The sequence below is a fragment of the Pleurodeles waltl genome, chromosome 8, assembly GCF_031143425.1.
Source record: "Pleurodeles waltl isolate 20211129_DDA chromosome 8, aPleWal1.hap1.20221129, whole genome shotgun sequence".
Taxonomy (NCBI): domain Eukaryota; kingdom Metazoa; phylum Chordata; class Amphibia; order Caudata; family Salamandridae; genus Pleurodeles; species Pleurodeles waltl.
The window spans coordinates 457,713,386-457,736,120 of NC_090447.1; the positions used below are offsets into that span (position 1 = coordinate 457,713,386).

Sequence of the window (22,735 nt, forward strand, 5' to 3'; positions counted from 1 at the left end):
GAGGTATGTTTGTGGTGTGATTGTGGCAAGTATGAGGATGTATGAGTGATAGAGAATGAGATTTTATTTGAGAATAATATTTTTGAATTGAGATTTGGTATAAAGTTTTGATACCATGATATGTTTATTATATGCAGCATTATGAGAAATAAAGAAAAAATTAGGAAGACACATGATTTTGTCTGAGCCCTGACTATATGCATAATATTAAACAGAGTAAGTTAAATTTGGTGTCCTGTGGGGTCTTTCCTAGAATATGTAATCTTTGTATATTTAGAGAGCAGGAATGTGCCATATTAATGTTAAATACAGCACATTCATGTCCTCTCCCTTTCATGCAATGCAGCAAAGTGCCTTGCTGTGTGGAGTGAAATATTGATAAATACGGGCCTAAATTTACTCAGAAGCTGAAACAAACCAGACAGTAGTTACAAATGTTAGAAAAATTAGAGGGACAGGGAGAGATTTGTAAACTGGTCCAGTGCACATCCTCCCAAATTTAAGTATAAATAAGTCTGCCCACTGACTAGAAGAGTAGATTCCCTTGATCTTGAACCAATAGGGAAGTGGATACTTAAAAAACTAACTAACTGCAATACTCACAACTGCATCTATATGATTATATGCCTGTGTAACTTACGCTACCTAGGGATGACCACTAGCCCAGTGCAGCCTAGGATCAATGAACACTGTAGCAATATCAGGTGTGTACGATCCACAACCAAATTGAGTGTACATTTTATTGGAAAGAAAACACACTCCAGATGACCTGTGGTGGGTGATTCTTGAGGCACCCTATTACCTGGCAACTAGCCCAAAAGCTTTTCAGAGAGGGAACAACTTTAGGTGTTTAAGCTTAAGTCTCATATTATTGGACTAAATGATGATATACAATGGATGAACTTCCAGCCCTGAAGAACTAAATAATATGTGGGATTGTCACTGCACCTAGTGTTTCATCATAATCAGATCTTTTATTCCCCTTACCATGCCTGTTTTGACAAAATGTAATCATCACTTTCTTTTTTCAAAATGGAGCAACTCAGTGATCATTGCTTACACTTCAACATCATGTGCAGCCTATCACTTTTAGGAATATGTCCCTATATTATTGACGACAACATCTTATTCCATAAGTAATCGTTGTATCTCCCATTTTCATTTGGACACAAACCAGAATTATCATTTGAGCGTCACCAATCAATCCTCTACAACAATCATATCATCTTTTTTGCGGACATTTTTAAGTTGCCCTGCACATTTTTACTCCCCTCTCCCTCCTCTAATCACGAGCATAGGGTCTGGTTAGTTGCCGCACCAGCAGCAAATTACTTTTGTAGTCCTATGTCTGTGTTTTTCTATAGGCGGCTGTATATTTTTTCCACCCTTGGCCAGATGAGCAATTTCCGATTCCCGATTGGCTGCCTAGTCCATGATTCACCTTTATACCCAGCGGCTCTCATGAACCCGTTACTTCTGGGTTTGCAGCGCTGGGTAGGTCTTGGGGTTTGGACTCATCGGGTAGACATGAGTACACTGTTTGCTGCTTTTATTTATCTATTATTACCCCGCTAGCGGGACCTGTTTTGCTGGGCCTGTATACGCATATTATAACCACACTCATTCCGGAGCGGTTTATCTTTGATGTGTTTGAACCTCCTTCATTGCACCTCGCCCTGAGACTAGCACTTTCATTTTAGGTTGCTTGCACATGGTGATATCCGTGACCCGTTCTCCTTCAGGTGTGCGGTCGCCCCGACTCCACGAAGTGTCAAAACGGTAACCAACTCGGTTATCTATTTTTTGCTCTCCCCGGGTTCACTGCCTTTGAGCATCTGCCCCTGTGTCAGCCCCCCTTCTGAATGTATTCACACTTACAGTGGCCCATACGTTTCTTTTCTAACATGATTTTTCAGCCCCTGGGTATCCGTTCCCTGAGGCCAATGTGCTGGCCATTCAGTTCCCTTTCCTCCTCCTGATCCACAGTGGATTCCTCCTCCCACATACCTACCCTATGGGTTTGATGACAATTTTTAATTAACTACTCTTTTGACACTCTATAAAGGTACTGACCACCCTCACACCGACCTGTCCACCTAGTTGATCTGCCCATTCTATTTTGATCATAGTGACTTATTTACCTATTACATCTGATATAATGAGGTTACTTACCTCTTATACATAAGCCACTGCGGCTCCCTCACTTGGATGGCAGTTGCTGTTCCATTTATTATATATTTAGGGAGGTAACTTCCATCTCCTCACGCCTTGTGTTTTAATTCAACTTAGCCACATTAACATACATTGTTTCATGTATTAGTGTTTGTCTATTTGCAAGGCCCGGTAGTCCCACGGCTCGCATTTTTCCAAGGGGCCCTTTCCCTGATATAGGAGGGTAAGAAATCAAGTTTTATTATCTTGAGGTACTCATGGTGATTCACGTACGGAGTTGGCGGGTTCATGCCGAGTCAGGACACATTTTGTTCTGACCCTTAGCAGGTATGCATGCAACCACAAGTGTCTGCACTATTTGTATGTTGATGCAGTGACATTAGTAACTGTGCATATATTTATTTTCCCCCTCTTTTCCACAGGTACCTATATGGTTTTTCTATGTAGCTCTTTATGTAAGTTGTATTCTTTTCACATATCCCTTACTTATTTTGAGTTGTTTAGTGAAGCTTAGGAGTTCTTTTTTGTTTTTGGTCCTGAAGAAACACCAATTGATCCGTTATAGACCACATAGGCGTGAAACATGTCCACCATCATTTAGGGTTGTAGGTTCAATTTTCCTTTTCCCTATTTATTCTTTTTCCTGGTAGAGTGGAAGACCATTATCCCCCTTATCACCCCCTGTCTTTTTAACCATGACCTAGACCTGTTATGAGGAATAAGCCAATTTTAATCCCCCGTCTCCAGCTTTTCACTTCTCATCGTAGGTCTGAAGCTACCTCTACGTATTACCATGGCACATATTTAAAAAAGATGTCTGGCAAAGAGCACCTTTGAAGGGCCCATCGGACATTGCAGTGCAAGCCCGATGAGGAGCAGGCCCTATGATGAAGCATGATAGCCATTGGGGGTGTGAGGACCCTGACTTCTACTTTTAATAGTGCCCTCTCAACCTGCGGTTTCCTTGTGGAACACCGTACCTCACTTATTTATAGTAGTTACAAATGCCCAGAAATGAGATTCACAAGGAGAATACAATTCAAGTTGACTCTTGCTTGGCAGTGTCAGATGTTGAAAATGTCTAGACGCTAGTAGAATTGGAAGATGATGGTGAAGAGCTCTCCAGTGTTGGCATATCTCATAGTTTAACTGGCATATATCTAGTGGTGCCTGACCCTAGATGTCTAAAGAAGAAAGATATATGTTGAAAATAACAATCGAAGCAATAGACATATTTCTTGATTTGATGGTATTAGATTAAAAAAAATACGAAGAAGAAAAAAACTGTTTTGAAAAGAGAAAAGGAACAACAGATGGTGATTAGAAGAATGAAAGAATATGAATATCTTATCATAAAACCTTTCTACAAGCGAGGTAATGTAGTGTTGTTGTCCACAACTCTTTACTTGGAACAAGCTGTGTTTCAATTATAAGGCAGAGAATGCTCTGTTCTGTACATTATCACTGAATACAAACGTTCTATGAAAATATACCTTTGTGAATGACTGACAGATTTTGAGGGGCGTCAATATTTGAAGAAAGAATGCCCATAGGTTCCCACGTTTTGCTTAAAATGTATAAACACTCCACTATACCACCAGGCTGCCTCCTAGATGTTTTCACTGCTTATACAGGTGATATCTGTTTTCTCTACATGAAACAAGCTTGCACTGTACTGCTGATGTCCACGCATTTCTGAGGAAAACTTGAAATGCTCACACCCGTTTGAACCTGGTTGTGAGGAAAGCATGCCCTGCTGCTGCCCTATGATGTACCTGCTCCATAAGTGTAAAGGAACAGCTTGTACTTCTCCCTTGCACCATACACTGCTCCCCTTTTAACACCACGCGTTGTCCACCGCATAACATGTGCTAGTCCCATTTGCACCCATTGCTGTGCCACCTTTCACTGCTCCCACTTTGTACCCTGAGCTACTCCCCACTTGCTGCCAACGCTTGCACACTGCACTCCTTCTTAGCATCCTGCATTTCGTTACCCTTAGACGTCCTCTGCTGCTGCCCTCCTTGCACCCTGAGCTATCTCCCTATACCGCTCCTCCTTGGCCTTCTACAGTAACCCTGGAGGAAATTAGATTGTGAAACTGGGGGAGACAGAAGCTTCAAGTCTTGTGAGCTGTATCTGAGCACTACCACAGTTAAAACAATCTAGCATCTAGAAGTAAACAATGGTTTATCTGAGGGATTCTGGGTTTACCCCAGATAAATTGGCAATGAAAAAGCAGCAAGACCTTCTTTGGAGAAAATGAATGTGACATATATGAGCATCAGTACCGAAACCAATACTAAAGTCAAAAAATTATTTAAAATTACCAAACAAATTTAATAAAGAAAAAAATACAATTTATTGAGTAATAGGAAACCAAATGTACACAACTTGGTTCAGGGGACCAGGAATTTGAAATCTCATCCAGTAGTAATCTATATAGGGCCAAATCCTATGTTAACCAATGGCATTTTGTTGACCTTGTTCTATGCATCCTCTGTGGCTGGCCACTGATGAAGCAGGGTTTCACGCAGGCTTCTGGCTTCCACAGGTCAAGTTTTATGGAGTACTGGCATAGGCAGTTTTGTGGCTCACCTGTACAGGTCGATTAATGGTTAGCAGTGGTGCCAGTAAACAGGTTTACATTTGTGTTTAAAAACGTTTTTGGATTTAAAAATCCTTCATGGAAACAAGGTTGGAAGATGCAGCCGAGCAGGGCTCCACAAGATTAGATGCCTTCTTTCAGAGATCCAATGACTCCACTCGTCATGCCTAAATGTTCCATACAGAACAAACCTGAAAATGTATGCTCATGTATGTATCTTTTTTGGATGGGCTTGAAACATTGTCCTGGTCCTCCAGAGCTAGAAGGTTTCTAAAACCCAATGTCAGAAAAAGTTTAATATCTTCTTTCCACGATGCTATACGTAAAGTGGAGATATTGATTGAAACAATAAAAGACAAAATAAAGAGTTAGAGATAAAAAGAGAAATGTAAAAAGAAAATTAAATTAAAGGGTTTGTAGAAGAGAAATAGTTAAGGTGGGAGCAAAACAGAGACACACAGGGAAAGAAAGGGCTAGGGAAAGAGGAAGATAGCAATACGTAGACCAGAGGAAGTCAGTGAGAGAGGGGGTAAAAGATAGAAACATATAGAAAAAGACAAACTGGGTGAAAAAGACAAAAGGATAAAGACAGTGAGAAAGGATGAGAGAGAGGGACAGATATAGTGAGAGTGCAAGATAGAGAAAACTTTTAAGAGTGAGTGTTTTTTTACAATTCGCAACTCTTTTCTGGATCACGATTGGCACTTCATTCAAGTATTGTTTTTTAGTATTGGCCTTCCCATTTGGCACAAGTCACGACTCATTGGTCTTCTGGCTCTTGTGGTTCGCAACTCTTTAGATAACACAAACGCAGATTTTCTTTCGTTTTTTTGCTACCTTAATTATTTTATGTTCTTTTTCTCTCACTACCCTCCTTTCCTACACAATCATACTTGTAATGTGAGTTTGTGCTAAAAGAGGACGTGCAACCGTGTGCACAATTGCACTAAGACAAGCTCTTTACATCATATGTGTTGGCTCTTTCTGTGTTTTCCTCTTTCTCTCAGGGGTTCTTCTCAACCCTTCCCTCGCAATTTCTTGCTCTCCCAGTTTTTCACTCTGTGTGTCTGTCTCTGTGTCTCCTGTCTGCCTCCTCATGTCTGTGTCTCCCCCTCGAGCTCTCTTTCTGCCTGTGCGCCTGTCTATGTGTCTCTCTGACTTTCTCTCTCTGTCTCTCTTCATCTTTGTATATCTCTCTGTGACTCCCTCTATCCGGGCGCTCTGTCTTTCTGACTTTCTCTGTCTCTGTAACACGTTAACTTGCTTTCTCTCTTCTTCTCCCTAACCCTCTCTCTTTCTCTATCTCTCGCCCTCTCTCTCTTTGAATGTTTGTGTGTTTCTCTCTCTTCCTCTCTCTTATTTGCACTGCCTCTTTCTCTCTCCCCCACTTCCATGACTGCCTTTCTCTCTGTCTGGCCGAGTCTCTCTCACTCTCTTTCACGTTCTCTCTCTGTCTTACTCTCTCAATCTCTGTCTGTCTGCTTGTGTCTTTGTCCTTCTCTGCCTGATTCTTTCTCTCTGTGTGTATCTCTCTCTTTATCGCTATTTCAGTCTCTATCTCTAGGTCGTTTTCCCTTTCTCTGTCTCTCTGACACTGTCTCTCTGTATCTCTCACTCTCTCGTTTTCTCTCTCTGCCAGTCTCTGACTCTCTTTCTCTCTGTTTCTGTCTCTCTCTGTCTCTTCTCACCCTCTCACTATTTCTCTCTCATACTCTCTATCGATGTCTGTGTATCTCTCACTTTCTTGCTTTCTTTCTTTTTTCTAAGCCGTTCAAAAAGTTGTGATTTGAGTTTGAATTGCTACTTTTTCAAAAAATGTCTGGCAGTCCTACTAATCAAAATGGTTGCTTAATGTTGTGGTCGAATTTGAGTCACAAATCACATGCAGTTTGATCCACTTTTTTCTGCCCCGTTCCTCGAGTTATCCATGCATCTAAGTCGCCCCTACCACTCCTCGGGGTTCAGACACTTGTTATAAAGCCTCCCCTCTCCTGTGGAATTTTTATTTTAAAAAAACAAAAGTGGCGATCAGGAATCGAGTTGCGATTTTCAAAATGAAGAGAAAACAAGGTTCTACTAATGCAATGACAATCCAATAGCATTTGTGAAAAATGCAAATGTGATTGATAGGAATTACGAATCACGAATTGCAACTATAAAAAGCAGAGATACATTAAAGTATTGACTCTTTCTAGGTGACCAGCACTTGTTCAAATGTTTTTTCTCAAACAACGACTAAGTTAATTTACACTACAGCAACAGAAGCACGCTTTCTTGGTAAAGTGTTACATTTGTGCCAGGTGCGGTGTATGCCTGTTCAATGGGTTTTGTGTAGACACAAGGAACATTTCCCTTTGGGATCTATAATAAGAGAACACATCTTTTTCCAGCCCTTAACATGTTTACCCCTGCACATAACTTCATGCAATTTGGAATGCCAGACAATATCTGCATATGGTAAGCTAGTGCCAAATTTGGTGCAGATCCATCTAAGGGGTCGACATTTATAGGCAAATCCAACAATACCTTTTCTATGTAAAGTATGATCAAACTCTAACTTCACAACAGCAGATATCTATCTGTCTAGCTATTAAGCTAGATATCTTTCTACTGGACTTGACCCATTATGCAGGATCATCCCCAAACGTATTGCCTTCACCCTCCTGTTTTCTGAACCCATGTTGTTAGCTTTAAGGACCCTTCACACTTTATCACTGCTAACCGGGGCTAAAGTGCTTGCCCTCTCATCTCTAAACATGGTAAAATTGGCTTACACCCAATTAGCACATTTTAATTTACTTGGAAGTCCCTAGTAAAGTGGTCATGTCTGTACCCAGGGCATGCACATTAAATGCTACAAGTGGGCCTGCAGCAGTAATTGTGCCACCTACTTACATAGCGCTTTTAATCATGTCTCAGGCCTACCATTGCAGTCAGTGTGTGCACTTTTAAACTGACATTTTGACCTGGCAAAAAAACACCTTTAGCCAGTGTTAAACCTTAATTTGTAATTTATATAATTCACTGTATGGTAGACCCTAAACAGCCAATAGGGCATGGTGCAGTGTATTTAAAATGTTGGATATGTACTTTTAAGTTGTACATGCCCTCATAGAGAAAAACTTCTAAGTTTGCTTTAACTACTGGAAGACCCACCTCACCCATAGGATAACAGTAGGCTACATTATTACATTTAAAGGCTGATAACTTTCAATTGGGAGCGAGTAGGAATGTCGAGGTAGGTGTCCAAAGAATTGTGAAATTTCAAGCCATCTTTATTAGTAAAGTCAGATTTTAAGACACAGTTCTGAAAATGCCTGTTTCAGAAAGATGTAACTTTTTGCCTTGACCAGTCGATACCTGCAGCTTGTACCCTGGGTCACAAGACTAGGTGTAGCAGGCAGTTGGTCTTTGTGTATTGCTCCCAGTCAGTAAGACAAAGAGAGAAAAGGTGTCGGCAGGATGGGCCATCTTTGACTTGATGGGGGGGAGTTGTCACTTACCACACTTCCACACCACAAAGACTCTGCCTCAGCACACTCAAAAAGGGTTTCACTCCAGGTTACTATGCCCCCAAACAAGCTGGGACCAAAGCAGGGAGGCATGAAATTCTAAATACCCTTGGGGTGGAAACCTCTAAAAACGTCTCCTACTTCAAAGCTGGCACCATGTGTAAATTTTGGACGTTCAGGACCAACTCCTCAGTGCACTCCTGGACCAGCGGATACTACAGAGGAAGGACACCCTGCTATACTGATGCTTGAGGCCTGCCCTGCTTGCTGAGAAGGAACACTGGACCTGCACCTTTCAGCCCAGACTGAAGTAACTCCATGGGCCTGCTGACTGACTGTGCTGACCTACAGGAACATAACACGCTCCAGAGGCCTCTCTGCAACTGCCTAGCTGACCTGCAACCCGGTCCTGCAACTGGACCTACCTGAGCCCTGCTGGCATCTGCTGGATTGAGTTTCTGAGCCCCAAGATGTGCCAACCAGGTCCTCGACCTTTGGTGTGGCATCATTTGAGCTCCCGCCCCAAAAGAAGGAAAAATCTAGATGTTTGGGCTCTTAGCAACTGCCAACATGAAGCTCCGGTGAATTTGACTCTTTATGCTACAGCGACTGCCAGCAACAACTGACAATGCGTGATGTTCACTTCATGCTACAGCATAGACAGCAGGTGATGGCTGGCAATGCAAAATTCCAGCAGCGATTGTCCACAACACCCAAAAGGAACTTTGCACTGCAGCGAAGACCGACCACGATGCCCAACCTGCTGTTCGTGCTACAGTGACAACCATCCATATTGCTCCTCGTTGCCCAATTCACGGTGAACTGGACTCTTTGCACTAGACTTACGAAGGTAACTCATTTAATGGGGCTAAACTGGTCCCTGAGTTTGGCCTGTGCTCCATGGTGGTCGGCCTAAACTTGTGACTTTTACCCGGTCTTGGGCAACCAGATGGCCATGAATACTGCTTTGTGAGTTTAGGACCTACACTTACCTTGAATCTTTGAAATTGCATATCTCAGGTTCTACTGATTGGATGCTAGTTGTCTTGGTCTCAAATATTTTAATAAATTTGACCTTATTTTTCTGAAATGGTGTGGGATTTTTTTTGAGTTGTGTTTTCACTGTATTACTGTTTTCAAGTGCTGCACAAATACTTTACATATTGCGTTTAAGTTAAGCGTGACTGCTTTGTGCCAAGCTACCTGATGGTTGAGCACAGGTTAATTTGGAGTTTGCTTGTGTTTCAACCTGACAGAAATTGTGGTTGCTGCTTGAGTGGGTTTCACCTTCCTCAACCAGTAACCCAAATTCCTACACTATCTATCTATCATAAGTGGTGATAACGCCTGTGTAATTATAGTTAGGTCAGAGTGAAAAGGCATTTATTGTTTTGCTAGTAACTCTGGCAAAGTTTGATGATTTACGAATGTGCACAAAACTTTCCAAAACAAGTTTATCCAATTTTAGTTCTTCATGGCAAATTTTGTATGAAGTAATCAATCAGGGTCAAAGAAGGAGGGTGGTCACAAACATGACATTTCCTATTTAACTCCCATATGATTATTTGCCCCTTGATACATACAAATCAGCTTAATAGAATTACACCAGACTTAGCATAAAAATAGAACTTCACTGACGGACATAACTTTGCTTGGTTTGGTGTAATCCCATTCTTTAGTTTTCAAAAACATTCCATTTAAAAGTGATCATTTCTGGGCATTTGAAAACTGAATTTCCAAGATATCTGGACCGCAAACTTGCAGAGTTTTGCTATATGGTTTTCTGTACTTTTGAGAGTCCAAAAATGCAAAAAATACTCAAATCCGACAGGGCGAGGACATTTTCTCTCTAGTTATCCTTCTGAGTTCTGAAAAACCTAAGTTGGGTTCGCTCAACCGAAGCCCTCTGATTGGCTGTCCACAACAACAGAAAAAATGCTGCAGGTGGCATGACAGGATGTGGGGACTTGGTCCCTGAGTCCAGAAACAAAAGGCACAAAAGCAGATTTTGGGGCACTGTTTGTGGCCTTAGGATGGCCAGGGAGATCTTTGAATCCTGACTTGGGCCCCCAAACCATTTATTTTTTAAAGTGCCATAGGGGCCCTGAAATGGGCCCCCCTACATGGCACTGGGTGCAATGGCCATGCCCAGGGGACCCTGGTCCCCGGTGCTGACCATTGGGATGGTTGGCATGACTCCTGTCTTTTCTACCACAGGAGTCATGTGGTATGGATGGTTTTGCATCAGAAAATGACTCTAGGCAGGTTAGAGTCATTTTTTTTCTACTCTAACCTGCCTAACGTCATTTTTTGTTGCAAACCCCCTTCTTCCATAGCGCCAGACCCACCCGACTAACGTCATTTTTTTTTTTTATGCTAAGCCACCCTTTGCACCGGCTTGCACCATTCTATAAATATGGTGCCTGGCTGGTTCACAGAAATGGTGCAAGCCGGTGCTAAACTTTTTGGTGCAAAACTGCAATAGTGCAGTTTTGCACCAAAAAGTAAAAATCAGGGCGAAAGATTGTTAAGGATAGTTCCTACCTAGGCTATATTAGAGCACTGCATGTTAAGATCTAATTCTGCCCTTCAGGATCCCCCTGGGAAGCCACCATCCCTCATACCTGAGCAAAAGGCCTGTAGTCAACATAAGCAGCTACAGCAAAGTACTCAGCAATCAGCATACAGAGGTGGTCATCTGGCTGGAATCTCCCTCTAACGTATATGGGTCAAAGTAGTGATTTTAAAATAAAACAGCTGATGTTCCAAGAAAGGATCCCTACATAAGAGTGTGTATGTTTCTGTGTAATTGAAGACAAAGTGTACCACTTTTGCAGGCAACCTATCTTGCTGCAGTCTTGAGAATGCACAGAGTGAAAGAAATGTCTTGTTTAAGAAAGCAGTGTTGACCTAGGCGAAGAACAGCTAGATAGAGAAAATAAAACAAGACAAAAAATGTGGCTACTGTTAAAATAATGTAACGAAGCTGAAATAAAACATATCTAGGTAAAAGTGCACAGCAGCAGGCCTAGTTTGCTAAAATAACATGGATAAAATGATAGCTAAAATGGCTACACAACAGGATGACGTCACTGACGGCATCATTAGTTACATCACTGATGATATCATTGATAACAACATTTATGTTATTGTTGTTGACTTTAGACTGTGAACTGAGAAAAAAAAAAAAAAAAAAAAGGGACCTATGGCAGTAAACAGTGAAGGTTAATTGCAGAGGAGTGGAAGTATGCCCGGTTTACTTGCATAGTGTTAACGGATAATCGAGGCACATTGGCCCTGCACACTCGCCCACAATACCAGTTACCCTTCTGACATGCAGGTTACAAAATAAAGCAATACGAAGTGAGGAGTATGGATGCCATAAAGAATTGCATACAAAACAGAATTCACAAATATTGTCAAATACGTTCAATTGCAATTACTTATATTCGCAAGAATCTTGAGAATCAAAAAAAACTTGAAACATGTTGCGATATACACCATTGTATTTGTTTCAAAGTCATCACTGAACATAGACATCACTGCGAATGCTTCAAAAACATCTTAATACACATGTAAATCCAGAGAAAAGTATTTTAACTTCCATTCCTATTATGTTTATACAGGTGATATACCAACTGCTTGCAACAATATACGTGGCAAGTCAGGCCTGCATGTATCACAAAGCTGCAAATGCCTGCTGGTGACGTGTTTTATGGTTATTCTGCCACTTCTTCAGGGCTAACTTCAGTCCAATCTCACTTTTTTAACACAACACAAATACCATCTGCATGTTGCGTATTAATAGATGCATGGACTTCCACACAAAAGCTCCGTTCCTTTGATAGACGCTGCACATCATAAACCTCAACGTAACTTTTTATGTCAGTACTAGCGCCCAATTCCGTTCTCCAATTTCTAAAACACAAGTCACATCTAAGAAGATACCAACACATGTAACTCAGCTGCAGCTTGTGTTACGACTCTGTCGTCCCATTTCTAGGGGGCGCTGTAATGGGACTGTCGGTAGCCTGGGAATCACCTTGAACACTTAACTAGAGCCCCTTGTTGACTCCCGTTTGTTTCTCTTTTCGCTATGGTACGCTTTTGTAGAATTACATTTGCTTCCTGGGACTGCAAATCCCATAATGCACAGCCTGGTAGTCAGGAAAGCCTGGATTCTGTTACATATTGTTTTCTATGGGAGAAGTCCAGTTGCTCCTTTTCACCGGATCCTCTCCTTCAGAACTTGCGAGTGTCTGAAACTACACACACCTGAGACCTCTCCTGTGCAGCCCAGTCACGTGATTCCACCTTGGGTTTACTGCAGCATGGAACTGCTTATAAGCAACCATTTCCTCAAGATCCTCATCGTGTATTGGAGTCTAATTCCTTTGTGTTACAGACCCCTTATCGGATGGTGTTCCAGTCTTGTTACTGTTCTGTTTCAGCTTGAACCTGTGACCTGTTTCTCTGTCCTGTTCCGGATTGTTCCAGCCAGAATCTGCTCCCTATCTCTTAGCCTTGTACCTGTTTGTTTCTTCCAGAGCCTACGCCCTGTTTCTCAGTCCTGTTCCTGCTCTCTGTTTTCCAGTCCTGTTTACTGCTTATTCCTTCTCCCTGTATTCCAGCCCTGTCCTTGCTTGTTCCAGCCAGTGCCTGCTCCCTGTTTCCCATTCCTGTTTCAGTTTGTTCCAGCCAGAAGCTTGCGCTCTGTTTTCCAGTCCTATTCCCGCCTTAGCTTCATCCTGAGCCTGTTCCCAGTTCCTGCCCCTGCCCCTGCCTCCTAGTTTGTTCCTTCTGTTTCTGTTTTCTTTTGGGTATTTGCGTCTGGTAAGTGTTCTATCAGTCTTCACTAGTGTATTAGTTTTCCTTTGTTCTGGGGTTGGCTCCTGGGTTCCAGGAGGCAATTCCAGCCCCCATCCTTTGTTGAGTGTTATACGTAGTCTTTAGTGCCTAACAGTGACAGTGTGCTATTGCTGTTTTTCCAGGAATTTCCACTGTGTTTCCATCTGGACCCACAAGAGCTTGTCTTGTGTATATAAGTACTATCCTTGTTTGTGCTCTAAGGGTCCAGAGACAGAAACACTTCTGCTGCCTCCTTTCTATGGGGCTTGCGGGGTTACTATCTGTAACAGCAAACTGCACAGAGGCATTGACATTCCCTGTTGCTGTGGGAGGTTCTGAGCCATACCCTGTGTACAGCCTTAGTAGTAACCCAAGTGTGTTTGTCCATTAGTAATCTGTTTCCTATTTGTTCACACTAAGGTTGCTCTGCGTTTACGTTCCTGTTTCCTGTGCCTATCCATAGCTGTCCTTTCCCCTTTATGTCTTTAGCTGCTCTTCTGCTCCAGTACACTACCTCTTTGAGATATTCTGTGACCTAAAGGGGTGCCCCAACCAGAGTCCTGATCAGACCCGCCTGAAACCGTGACAGCTTCTGCCTTCCATCATCAGTACCGAAAAGACCAGTAAGTATGACCTGGACTACTGCCAGGCCATGTAGTTGACCTTTACTGTGCACGGCTGAAGGTTGTATGCATAGAGTTGGCTCCCTGTAAATGTTTGACAGCTAAGCTCTGTGGCTAACCCCCATTTTGCAGGGCTGAAGGCCATGTGCAGTGGCGTTGCCCCCTCATAAATGTTTGGGTGTAGTTCTTGGCTCAAAGCCAGGCACCATAGCCGACATCCAACACTGCACACAGAGAAAGACTTGCACAACAAAGATCACCCACCCATGGATAGGGGGGTGCATGGTCTGGCCATAGATCAGACCCTGCGACCAACCTTTATTGCACGCAGCAGAAGGCCATTCAAAGTTACATTTGGCCACCTGCTAATGGTTAAGTGGAGGGCCTACGGTCAACAATTACTGAGCTTGGTGAAAGCCATGGAGGGTTGGGTTTTGGGCCTGGCTGTGGATCAGCCCTTGCAGTCAGCTCCTGTTGTGCAATGCTGAAGCCCATGTTCGGGGGGAGCTGGCTGTTGGGTCTAGCCAAAGGCCAGGAGCTACTGCCAAAACCTTCTAGCCACAGCCGAAAGCCACACAATGGGTTGGTGGTTCTTGGCATTCAGTCTTCAGTTGCAATCTGGTTCTTACTTTTCCTGTGACAGCAAGCTATTGCTAACACAGGGGTTGCCCAGTTCCCCTGAGCAACCCCCCCCCCCTCCCTCCCAGGCCCCCGAACCCTCCTTGAAAACTGGTGGAGAAAGTTTATACAGTGCCCATTAACTCATGTTCTTTGCCTACATTCTAAGACTATATGGATTAGGGGAACGTTTTAAGCGGCGACATCAAGCAGAAAGAAAAGTGAGCATGTGTATCTGAGCTATGGATTTATTTGCGATTCGATATAGCGCATGCAAGACTGAGCAAGCATCAGAGCGTTTTACTGAGAATCAGAAATGGCATAAATTCAAATAAACAAATATCAAAATCTTTGGAAGATAATTTACAGGTAAACAAAGCAACACTATTAAGGAAGTGTTTATAAGGTAACCAGCTGTCAATGAGTATCAAAACAATAAATCAACAACTATTACATCTGTGTCCTGATTCACTCTCTATACTCAGTCAAGACAATATTGTTATCGTATTGCAGCTAGTACTCACTGAGAAAGAATGATATTGTCAGAACAGAAGATGATGTTTGTAATAAAAGAGTGTTCAGATTTTTATAGAATGCCGTAGCAGTGAGAAAATGTAGGAGGAAGCACCAAATGTGAGATGCCCCGAGACCCCCTTCCCGCCTCCCCGTCAAGAAGGGCGGTGACTGGGTACACTGTTCTTCGAGGTTCCACCATCTCGAAAAGGTGGAAAATCGAGTCGAACGCCCCTCAGTACCAGAAGGTGGGGGCTTAAGTGCAAATTGCCTTTTTGCTCACATTTTGTGAGGCACTAACAACTGTTGATGACGCGCCCCCTCCTCTCACATCATTCATTTTGGCTTGGGTTCATTAGAGCACAGAGGGCAATTAATGGGTTTTGATCCCTGGAAACATCCCTAAAGTGCGATCACTGAAGCAATTGTATTGCTGTTGCGTTTTGTACATTACTGAGCATATTCTAGGGGCATTGATACGAAGGTGCAAATCTTAGAACTGTTTTCATAATCAGACAAACACCACAGACAAATAACAGTTTGGTGTCTGGTGAAATAAATATCATGTTGAGTTGTGTGAACAAACCTTTAACAAAATAATAGGTTTTAATATTTCACTCGACAGGCCCATGGGAATAGGGGTGCTTGCTGATCAAAGGCCATGGTGACCACATAAACTTTAAGGGATGAAAAACGTAAGGTCTCTCTAAGGGGCGTGGTCCCTGTAATTAGGGCGTGGCTTAAAAACACAAAAGCAAAAAATCTGTGCATAGCATAAAGTGCTTCTCGACTGATATTTTGCTACTTCTTCCTGTCCTTGTATAATTGCCTCAGTTCTGGAATGATGAGAGTGAAAGAACTGTAAGGTGCCTCTTGAAGTTACATCAAAGTCATTAAGGTTGGTAGTGCTGCCGAGTTAAGATTTTTTCTTTTCACCCCGAGTGTGAGAGGGTCCCGACTCGGCACCTGTTCGATAGAGGACCGGCAGGACCCAGGCCTGTTAAAACCCTGCGGGACATAATTCACCTTCCGGTCCCTCTCAAACGCTAAACTCCGGGAACCAATGCGACCGTGGCCTGAAGGTCCCGCCATTTGGTTATATACTGAGGACTTCTATGTAACGTCTTCTTTGCCTCCTTCTGTTCTTTGACCCCGAGGCTGCGCGTCTGAAGTTCCTGACATTATTTGGTGCCACGTCTTCACCCTAGTGAACCCCCCCCCCCCCACATGAACTCACACCTGACTCATCCATAATCAATTTCGTTACTGGTCTGAGGTCTAGCACTAACTGAAACAAATGTTGCAAATTACGCACTGCCTCCCAGGCCTTCCGAAAATCAGCGGTTTTCCTTTCCAATTAACAAGAAATACGCTCACTGAGCCCTAAGTTTTGGTATTTATCGGATATCCACTTAACATCGATTGGTGCTGTCTGGAAAAGTGGCTCCATGAATCTAAACAATCCCTGTTTGCCCGGGCCTGGTTGTTGGCTCACCAGACACGAGCTCTCGCTCCATCACAGGAAACTGTGGTGCACGCGTTGGGCTGGTATTTTTCAAGGAGCTGCCAATAGAAGGTCTGGAACATACGACACATTCTAAGAAAGTAATCAATACGTATAACGTAGCACCCCTCCAAGGGAACACTCCAGTCTTCACTCAAAAACTTGGAGATGCATCTCAAATCCCAGTTGGCCAGCACTATGGATTCTCCATTCCACGCTTATTGAAGCCTGGAATAAAAATCCGTGCTGATTTGATGGATAAGGTCAGAGCTGGCGTGTGTGAGGAGGCGTTTGCTGAGTGGTCCCCATCCTACCGGACGCACTGGGCTACAAATGAGGGCGCCCCCTCATTCCGGCCCATCAGAGGCACGCGTCTCGCGCCCCTGCCTGCAGGAGTTAAGAGGCGAGAGCGCATAAAACGTCCCTCTCCAGCAGGCGGGAAACAGACTCCGAGAAACATGACAGGGCAGCAGCCGCCGCGCTCCGAGCTCCGCCTCTTCCTCGCCCTCTTCTGCCTGTGCGCACTGCAGTCCGTCTCAGGTAGGAGTGAAGACCCTCGCCTCTCACAGCCCCGGGGGACTAGCTGCAAACCCCCGCATGCCCTCTCCCACACACTGAAGGCCAGTGAAAACAACTTTGAAGGGACTTTTCTCCAAAGTGCACGCGAGAAACAGGCGCGTAGCTATTAAAAATGCATCAGGTGCAGTGGCACCGGGGCTCGATTCACCTAGATCATGAGTCTTCTAACTGGGCCGGCGGGCCCCCCTAGTGGGGCCTCAGGTGATCCCAAGGGGTCCACCAGGCTTTGGCCAAAAGAAACATGCTGATAACAGTGCTTTGTTTTTAACAGAAAAGAATGAGCAGCAGTAAACTGTTCTGTAATGGGTCATCACTAACATGTTTTGTCATTTATATCCTGACTGGGGAAGGGACTTCAAATATTCTCCAAAACCTTAACCCCCCCCCCCTATTTTCTAATAATCACACTGTGAATACTGTTAGTAATGCCCGCTGACTAGAATAGTGTTTGGCAACCATGTATTTGATAGCATTTTTTAAAATGGTAACAGAACCTAACTGCAATGTTGAAATAAGTCTCTATATATTTAAACATTGCCAATGTAATAGGCTAATTGAGAAAATTCTGCGCATGGGCTTTGGGGGGGGGGGCGGGGGTTCCAGTGGGGGCAAACGGTTTGAAGACCACTGTCCTAGAGTAAAGCTATTCTTACTACAGACCAGGGGATGGGGCTCATTCTTGTTGCTTGCATTAGGACCCTTGGCACACTTGCTGTGACGTTGGCGATATGTCTGGGACAGCCCTTAGGTGGAGTGGAATCCGAAAGGGAATTTTAAAGTGGTGGACAACACTGATCTGTGCACCGCAGGGTCCACTACATTCACATACAGTATAGACAGAGAAAACACCGATGGACGAATGCAAAAATTCCAGCCTAGAGTATATAATATGGTTTCACAGTCCGCAAATTGATCTATGCCAAATTACACGCATTTGTCTATGGTGGAAAAACTGCAGATTTTGCTCTCTTCCAGCACGTGCGAGAGGAATGGGCCGATCCGGGTTTATTGTAGTCTGCATTACATATTTACACCGGAACAAAAACATGGAAGAACTTTTATTTTTGCTTTTCTTTCGCGATAAAGAATTGAACAAACAGTCGTCTCCATCTAAACTGTAGGAGAAAACTTAATTTGGGACAAACCCGGTTGCTTCCTTTTCTGTTAAGAATGCAACACAATGAACGCAAAGTCAGTTTGCTTTTTTTAAAACAAGGGTTATTTACCGAAGAGGTTTTTTTCTGTTAGACAGTGTATTTTACATATGTAGGAGCAGGTACATCGCAAAATATACGGAATCTTTCGCATGTTGGTTTTGCTGTAATCCGGGCACGAGCAAACCAGTATTTTATCCTACCTATTTGGGTAGCATTGTAGAATGATACTACACTTGTTACTTACAGTGCTTTGAAATGGCAAATGCTACATACAGTAGCAATTATTAATATTGTTATTTAAAAAATGTTTCCACGTGTTTGCGACGTCGGTATTTCGCTTGCGTTTTTGGAGTTAAATGTATCCTAATTTCATTTATTCTTGCTAGTAGTAGTATGTAACAAGCGATCACACGAGCGGAAAATATATTGTCGTGTACTTTAAAAATGTAGTCTCAAACTAGGTAAAATATGTTTAGTCTTAATTCATTGATTAGAAAGTGTTATTTGCTACATCCACGTTCAGTACATACTCAGGACTTTGAAATACCTTTGAGCTGCAGGTTACCCTTTCCAGTAGGGTTGAATTTGGGGTCTTCGGGTACACTTTTCATACTGAGTTCGGGCGCCTGTTAATATTTACAAATACCACACATTTTAGGGACCTGTCAAAGTTCATCAAGCCGAACTCCAGGGAACCAGTTCAAAAACGTTTCAGGGGGCTCCAGGGAGGCACCGGTGCTCTCTGCGGACACCCCGGGGTTATATTGTGAAAGTCCTTCTGTCCGGGACCTATTAACCTTGTGCCTATGCGCTCATGACTTTTGCCTTTGAGTGTGTGGCCTGCTGAACTGGACCTCATGCCACAGTGCCTTGGAGCTCATGATTCTGCTTCTTTGAGTGAAAGGGCCGCTGTCACTGAAATAATGCCAAGTGTTTTCAAGGGCATGTCCTGTCCTGGAGTTAGTACCTCCGTGCCTTTGGGATTATGACTCTTGGTGAGTATGTTCTTCTATCCTGGGGCTAAGGCCTCTGCGCCTTCGGGCTCATAACCTCTGTCTTTTAGTTAAATAAAGCACTTCTGTCCTGGAGCTGATACATTTATGCATTGGGGTCATGACCCCTCATCTTTAGGCGCATGTTTTTCTGTCCAGGAGCTAATACTTGTACATGGACACACGACCGAAGTCTTTGAGGGTAAATTCACCTGTTCTGGAGCTAACCTATATGTCATTGTGGCCCGTGACTCCGTGCCTTTGAGTGTAGGTCCTTTGGTCTTGGAGGTAACGATCCTGTACCTTCCAACTCATGTCCATATGCCTTTGCGTGAAAGTCCTTTTATCTTAAAGGCAATGTCATATGCCTTAGGTCAGACGATGCCTCTGTGTTATGTCGTTTCCCCTGTGTACAGAAGGTGCCCTTATGTTCTAGAGCTGGACCCCCTTGTGTCCTAGTTCTGCTGATCCAGCTGTTTGGTGGAGTTCATCCTGTGTCTGCGAGTCCCCCCTGTGTCAGGGAGTTCTTCCCCAGTCTAGGAGCTACCCTTGTTTCAGGGAGTATATCCTGTGTCTGGAAGTTACCCCTGTGTCAGGGAGTTCTTCCTGTGTCTGGGAGTTTTTCCTGTATTTGGGACTTCCCCCTGTTTCAGGGAGTTTATCCTGTGCCTAGGAGTTCCCTTTTCCAGGGAGTTTGTCCTGTGCCTGGGAGTTCTCCATGTGTCATGAAGTTCTTCCTGTGCCTGAGAGCTCCCCGTGTCTTACAGCTGAAGGCCCTCTGTCCTGGTTCTGTAGTCCTGCTGTGCCCTCTAGCTGAAGTTGTGTCCTGGCGCTGTTAATGTTCCTGTGTGCAAGAGCGGCCCCTCTGCCCTGATTCTGTTGCTAACCATGTGTCATGGAGTTCTCACTGTATACGGTAGTTCCCCTGCATCATAGAGCCAAAGCTATTGTATCCTAGTTTTCTCGATACTCCAGGGTCAGGCCGTTTCATGTGTCTTCGTTCTGCTGATACTTCTCTGTCACGTCGCTCCACCCGGGTTCATGAGTTACCCCTGTGTCCTAGAGCTGCAGCCTCGCTCGATGTCCTGGCGCTGCTTAGGCTCCTGTGTCTGGGAGATCCAATGTATCCTTTAGTTGCCCCATCTTCTGCCCCATCTTCTGCAGTTCCCTTGATCGTCCTTAGAGTTGTCCCTATGTCTTGCAGAGGCAGCCCCTCTGTCCTGATGATGGTGATGCCCATGTGACAGGGAATCCCCCGTGTCCTGGTTCTCTTGATGCTCCCGTGTCAGGGAGTTCCCCCGTGTCCTGGTTCTCTTGATGCTCCCGTGTCAGGGAGTTCCCCCGTGTCCTGGTTCAGATGATACATGTGTGCCAAGGAGATCTTGGTAGCTAACCCTGTGTCCTAGAGCTGAAGCGCCTTTGTCCTGGTTCTGCTGCCGCCCCTGTGACCCTCAGCCGACGCCCCTGTCCATGGTGCTGAAGCCCCACCCAGCTTCCCTAGAGCACGAGTGCGATCCGAGACTGATGTGTCCTCTGAGTCATCGCCTACCGTGGTCAGTGGTAACTCCGGAATGAGACTGTCACCTCTCAGGGCCACGCTCTCTCCCTCGTCCTGCGGCGGGCACCTGGAGTCAGGAGGTCCCTGGCCACTTCCTGGGAGACCAGCATCTCTCTGCGCTCGATGGAGACAACGCGCGCTGTCCGGGATCTGAAGTAACTTTAACCGCATGCAGGAGCCGCGCCAGCAGCTTGAGGTACCAACTTATTTTACTCACGCTTTAGCGCCGCGGGTTGACCTGTAACAATTAACAACCGTTACCGAATAATTCAGGCGCTTTCATCGAGATTCTTCTGTTGAGGCTGCCTCAATATAATCGCACCCTTACGAGGTTAGCTAGGAGCCCCTGCTCACAGGTAACGCGTAAAACCATACAATATATGAAGATACACAAGTGGATACTTAAATATATACAGTGATTGTTTGACCGAAAAAGAACCTCCAAAAGATGACAGGATGAATGCTTGAAAATTGTTTAACCAGTGGCAATTTCTTGGGGTAGCATTCCAACCCATTGTGTTTTGCCCACTGTGGCACTTTCGACTGAGACCCCCCCAATGAAAATCATTTCTGACCCTATTCCTGTGGAAACAGTCCACCAAGAACATAGCCCATCTCTCCCCTCCACTCTGCGGCCCACTATTTTTGTAGATGAGAATTTTGAAATTCAACCCCCACACCCCCGAATCTCGGTGACAAAGTTGCGCCACTAGACCCATGCACCTTCTATAACTCACCACATATTATTTTGTTATTTGCACAACCATAAATTCCAAAATTAAATAAACTTGCAAATACACATGTATGTAGAATGTCCACACGTTCATGCTCCTATCAGGCGTTCCGAAAATACACAGATAAGTAAGAGTCACTTCCTTAGGTTAGGCTTATGTATCCTGGTCACATACACCCACATCTATCTGTCTATCTATCTATCTATCTATCTATCTATCTATCTATCTATCTATCTATCTATCTATCTATCATAATATATATATACAATACATAACAGATAACTGTGTCATGTGGGCCTATGTTACCGTAAAGGGTTTGTGGTGAGATTTACATTTTATAAATGCACCTGAAACCTGAGATGGCAATATAGGACCACATTACACAGAGCACTACCCTATGTGTTTTTTCTGTTACATAATATATTATTGATTTTAGTACTCCCTAGAAAGATTTTGCGCATTTGAGAGTGATCCATTTAATGTTCATTGTTGGCCTCAGACTCAAGTTTTGATAAATGTGTGATTTTGTTGAGGATAATGTGCTAATATTTAAAATATGTTTTATGCAGCAATGTGTACTATTATTAATCAAAATGTAAACACAATGCACATTGTAAGGAAATTACATCCTTAAGCGTGCGTTCTATTTGTAGTGCATTGATGCTGTAGAGTAGATTTGACAAGGCATATACAAAAAAAGAAAATAAAGTGGAAACTGGCACTGTCAAACTCCTTGCTTTCAGGATTGTGCTTTTATAATGTTTATTTTCCGACACTGGGGAAGATTCATTGGTAGATGTTTGAGTCAAGGCTGGGCCTGCAAGGGTGACTTTGTCAGGTGTGCTGATTAATGTTACAACAGCAACTTGGTCATTGTGAAAGTGATTTTTTTGCCAGCACCGGAGGAAATAAAAAATGCGTTGTTTAACGTTTGTATTTATTTAGGGAAACCAAATCTCCTGCAGATTCATTCAGCCCCATTAATTATTTCCCTTAATTCACAGTTAGACTGCTTTTTGTGAAGTATGATCTTTTAAACCATTGACAAACAACCAATAAAAGGCATAATCATGTACTATATTTATTAGATGTGAAATGTAATATATATTTTACATATATTACATATTTGTGTGCTTTTATTGCACATAATGCACTGACATAAACACATATGTCACAGGGAATTTTGAAATATGGATTATATCATCATAATGACATCCCCCAGAACACTCTGTAGAAATGTACCTTTGTCAGGATTATGCAGAAGGGGGACCAAATAATGTGTCAAAATATGAAGTATCGATGAGTCCTGGTGATATC

The 22,735-nt window shown here is 43.5% G+C and overlaps 1 protein-coding gene across 4 annotated transcripts in view; it reads left to right on the forward strand.

Annotated features, from left to right (window-relative positions):
* NMS (neuromedin S) overlaps positions 1 to 22,735 on the forward strand; it is a 418,782-nt gene that overhangs the window by 49,543 nt on the left and 346,504 nt on the right. For 3 of the 4 annotated variants that reach the window (XM_069204398.1, XM_069204399.1, XM_069204400.1), the window contains exon 1: positions 16,849 to 16,938. In XM_069204398.1, coding sequence (XP_069060499.1) covers positions 16,857 to 16,938 — 82 coding nt within the window. In that variant the 5' untranslated portion in view covers positions 16,849 to 16,856. Of the gene's footprint in view, positions 1 to 13,629; positions 13,764 to 16,848; positions 16,939 to 22,735 lie in introns of those variants that run through there. The other variant, XM_069204401.1, reaches the window with a different exon arrangement.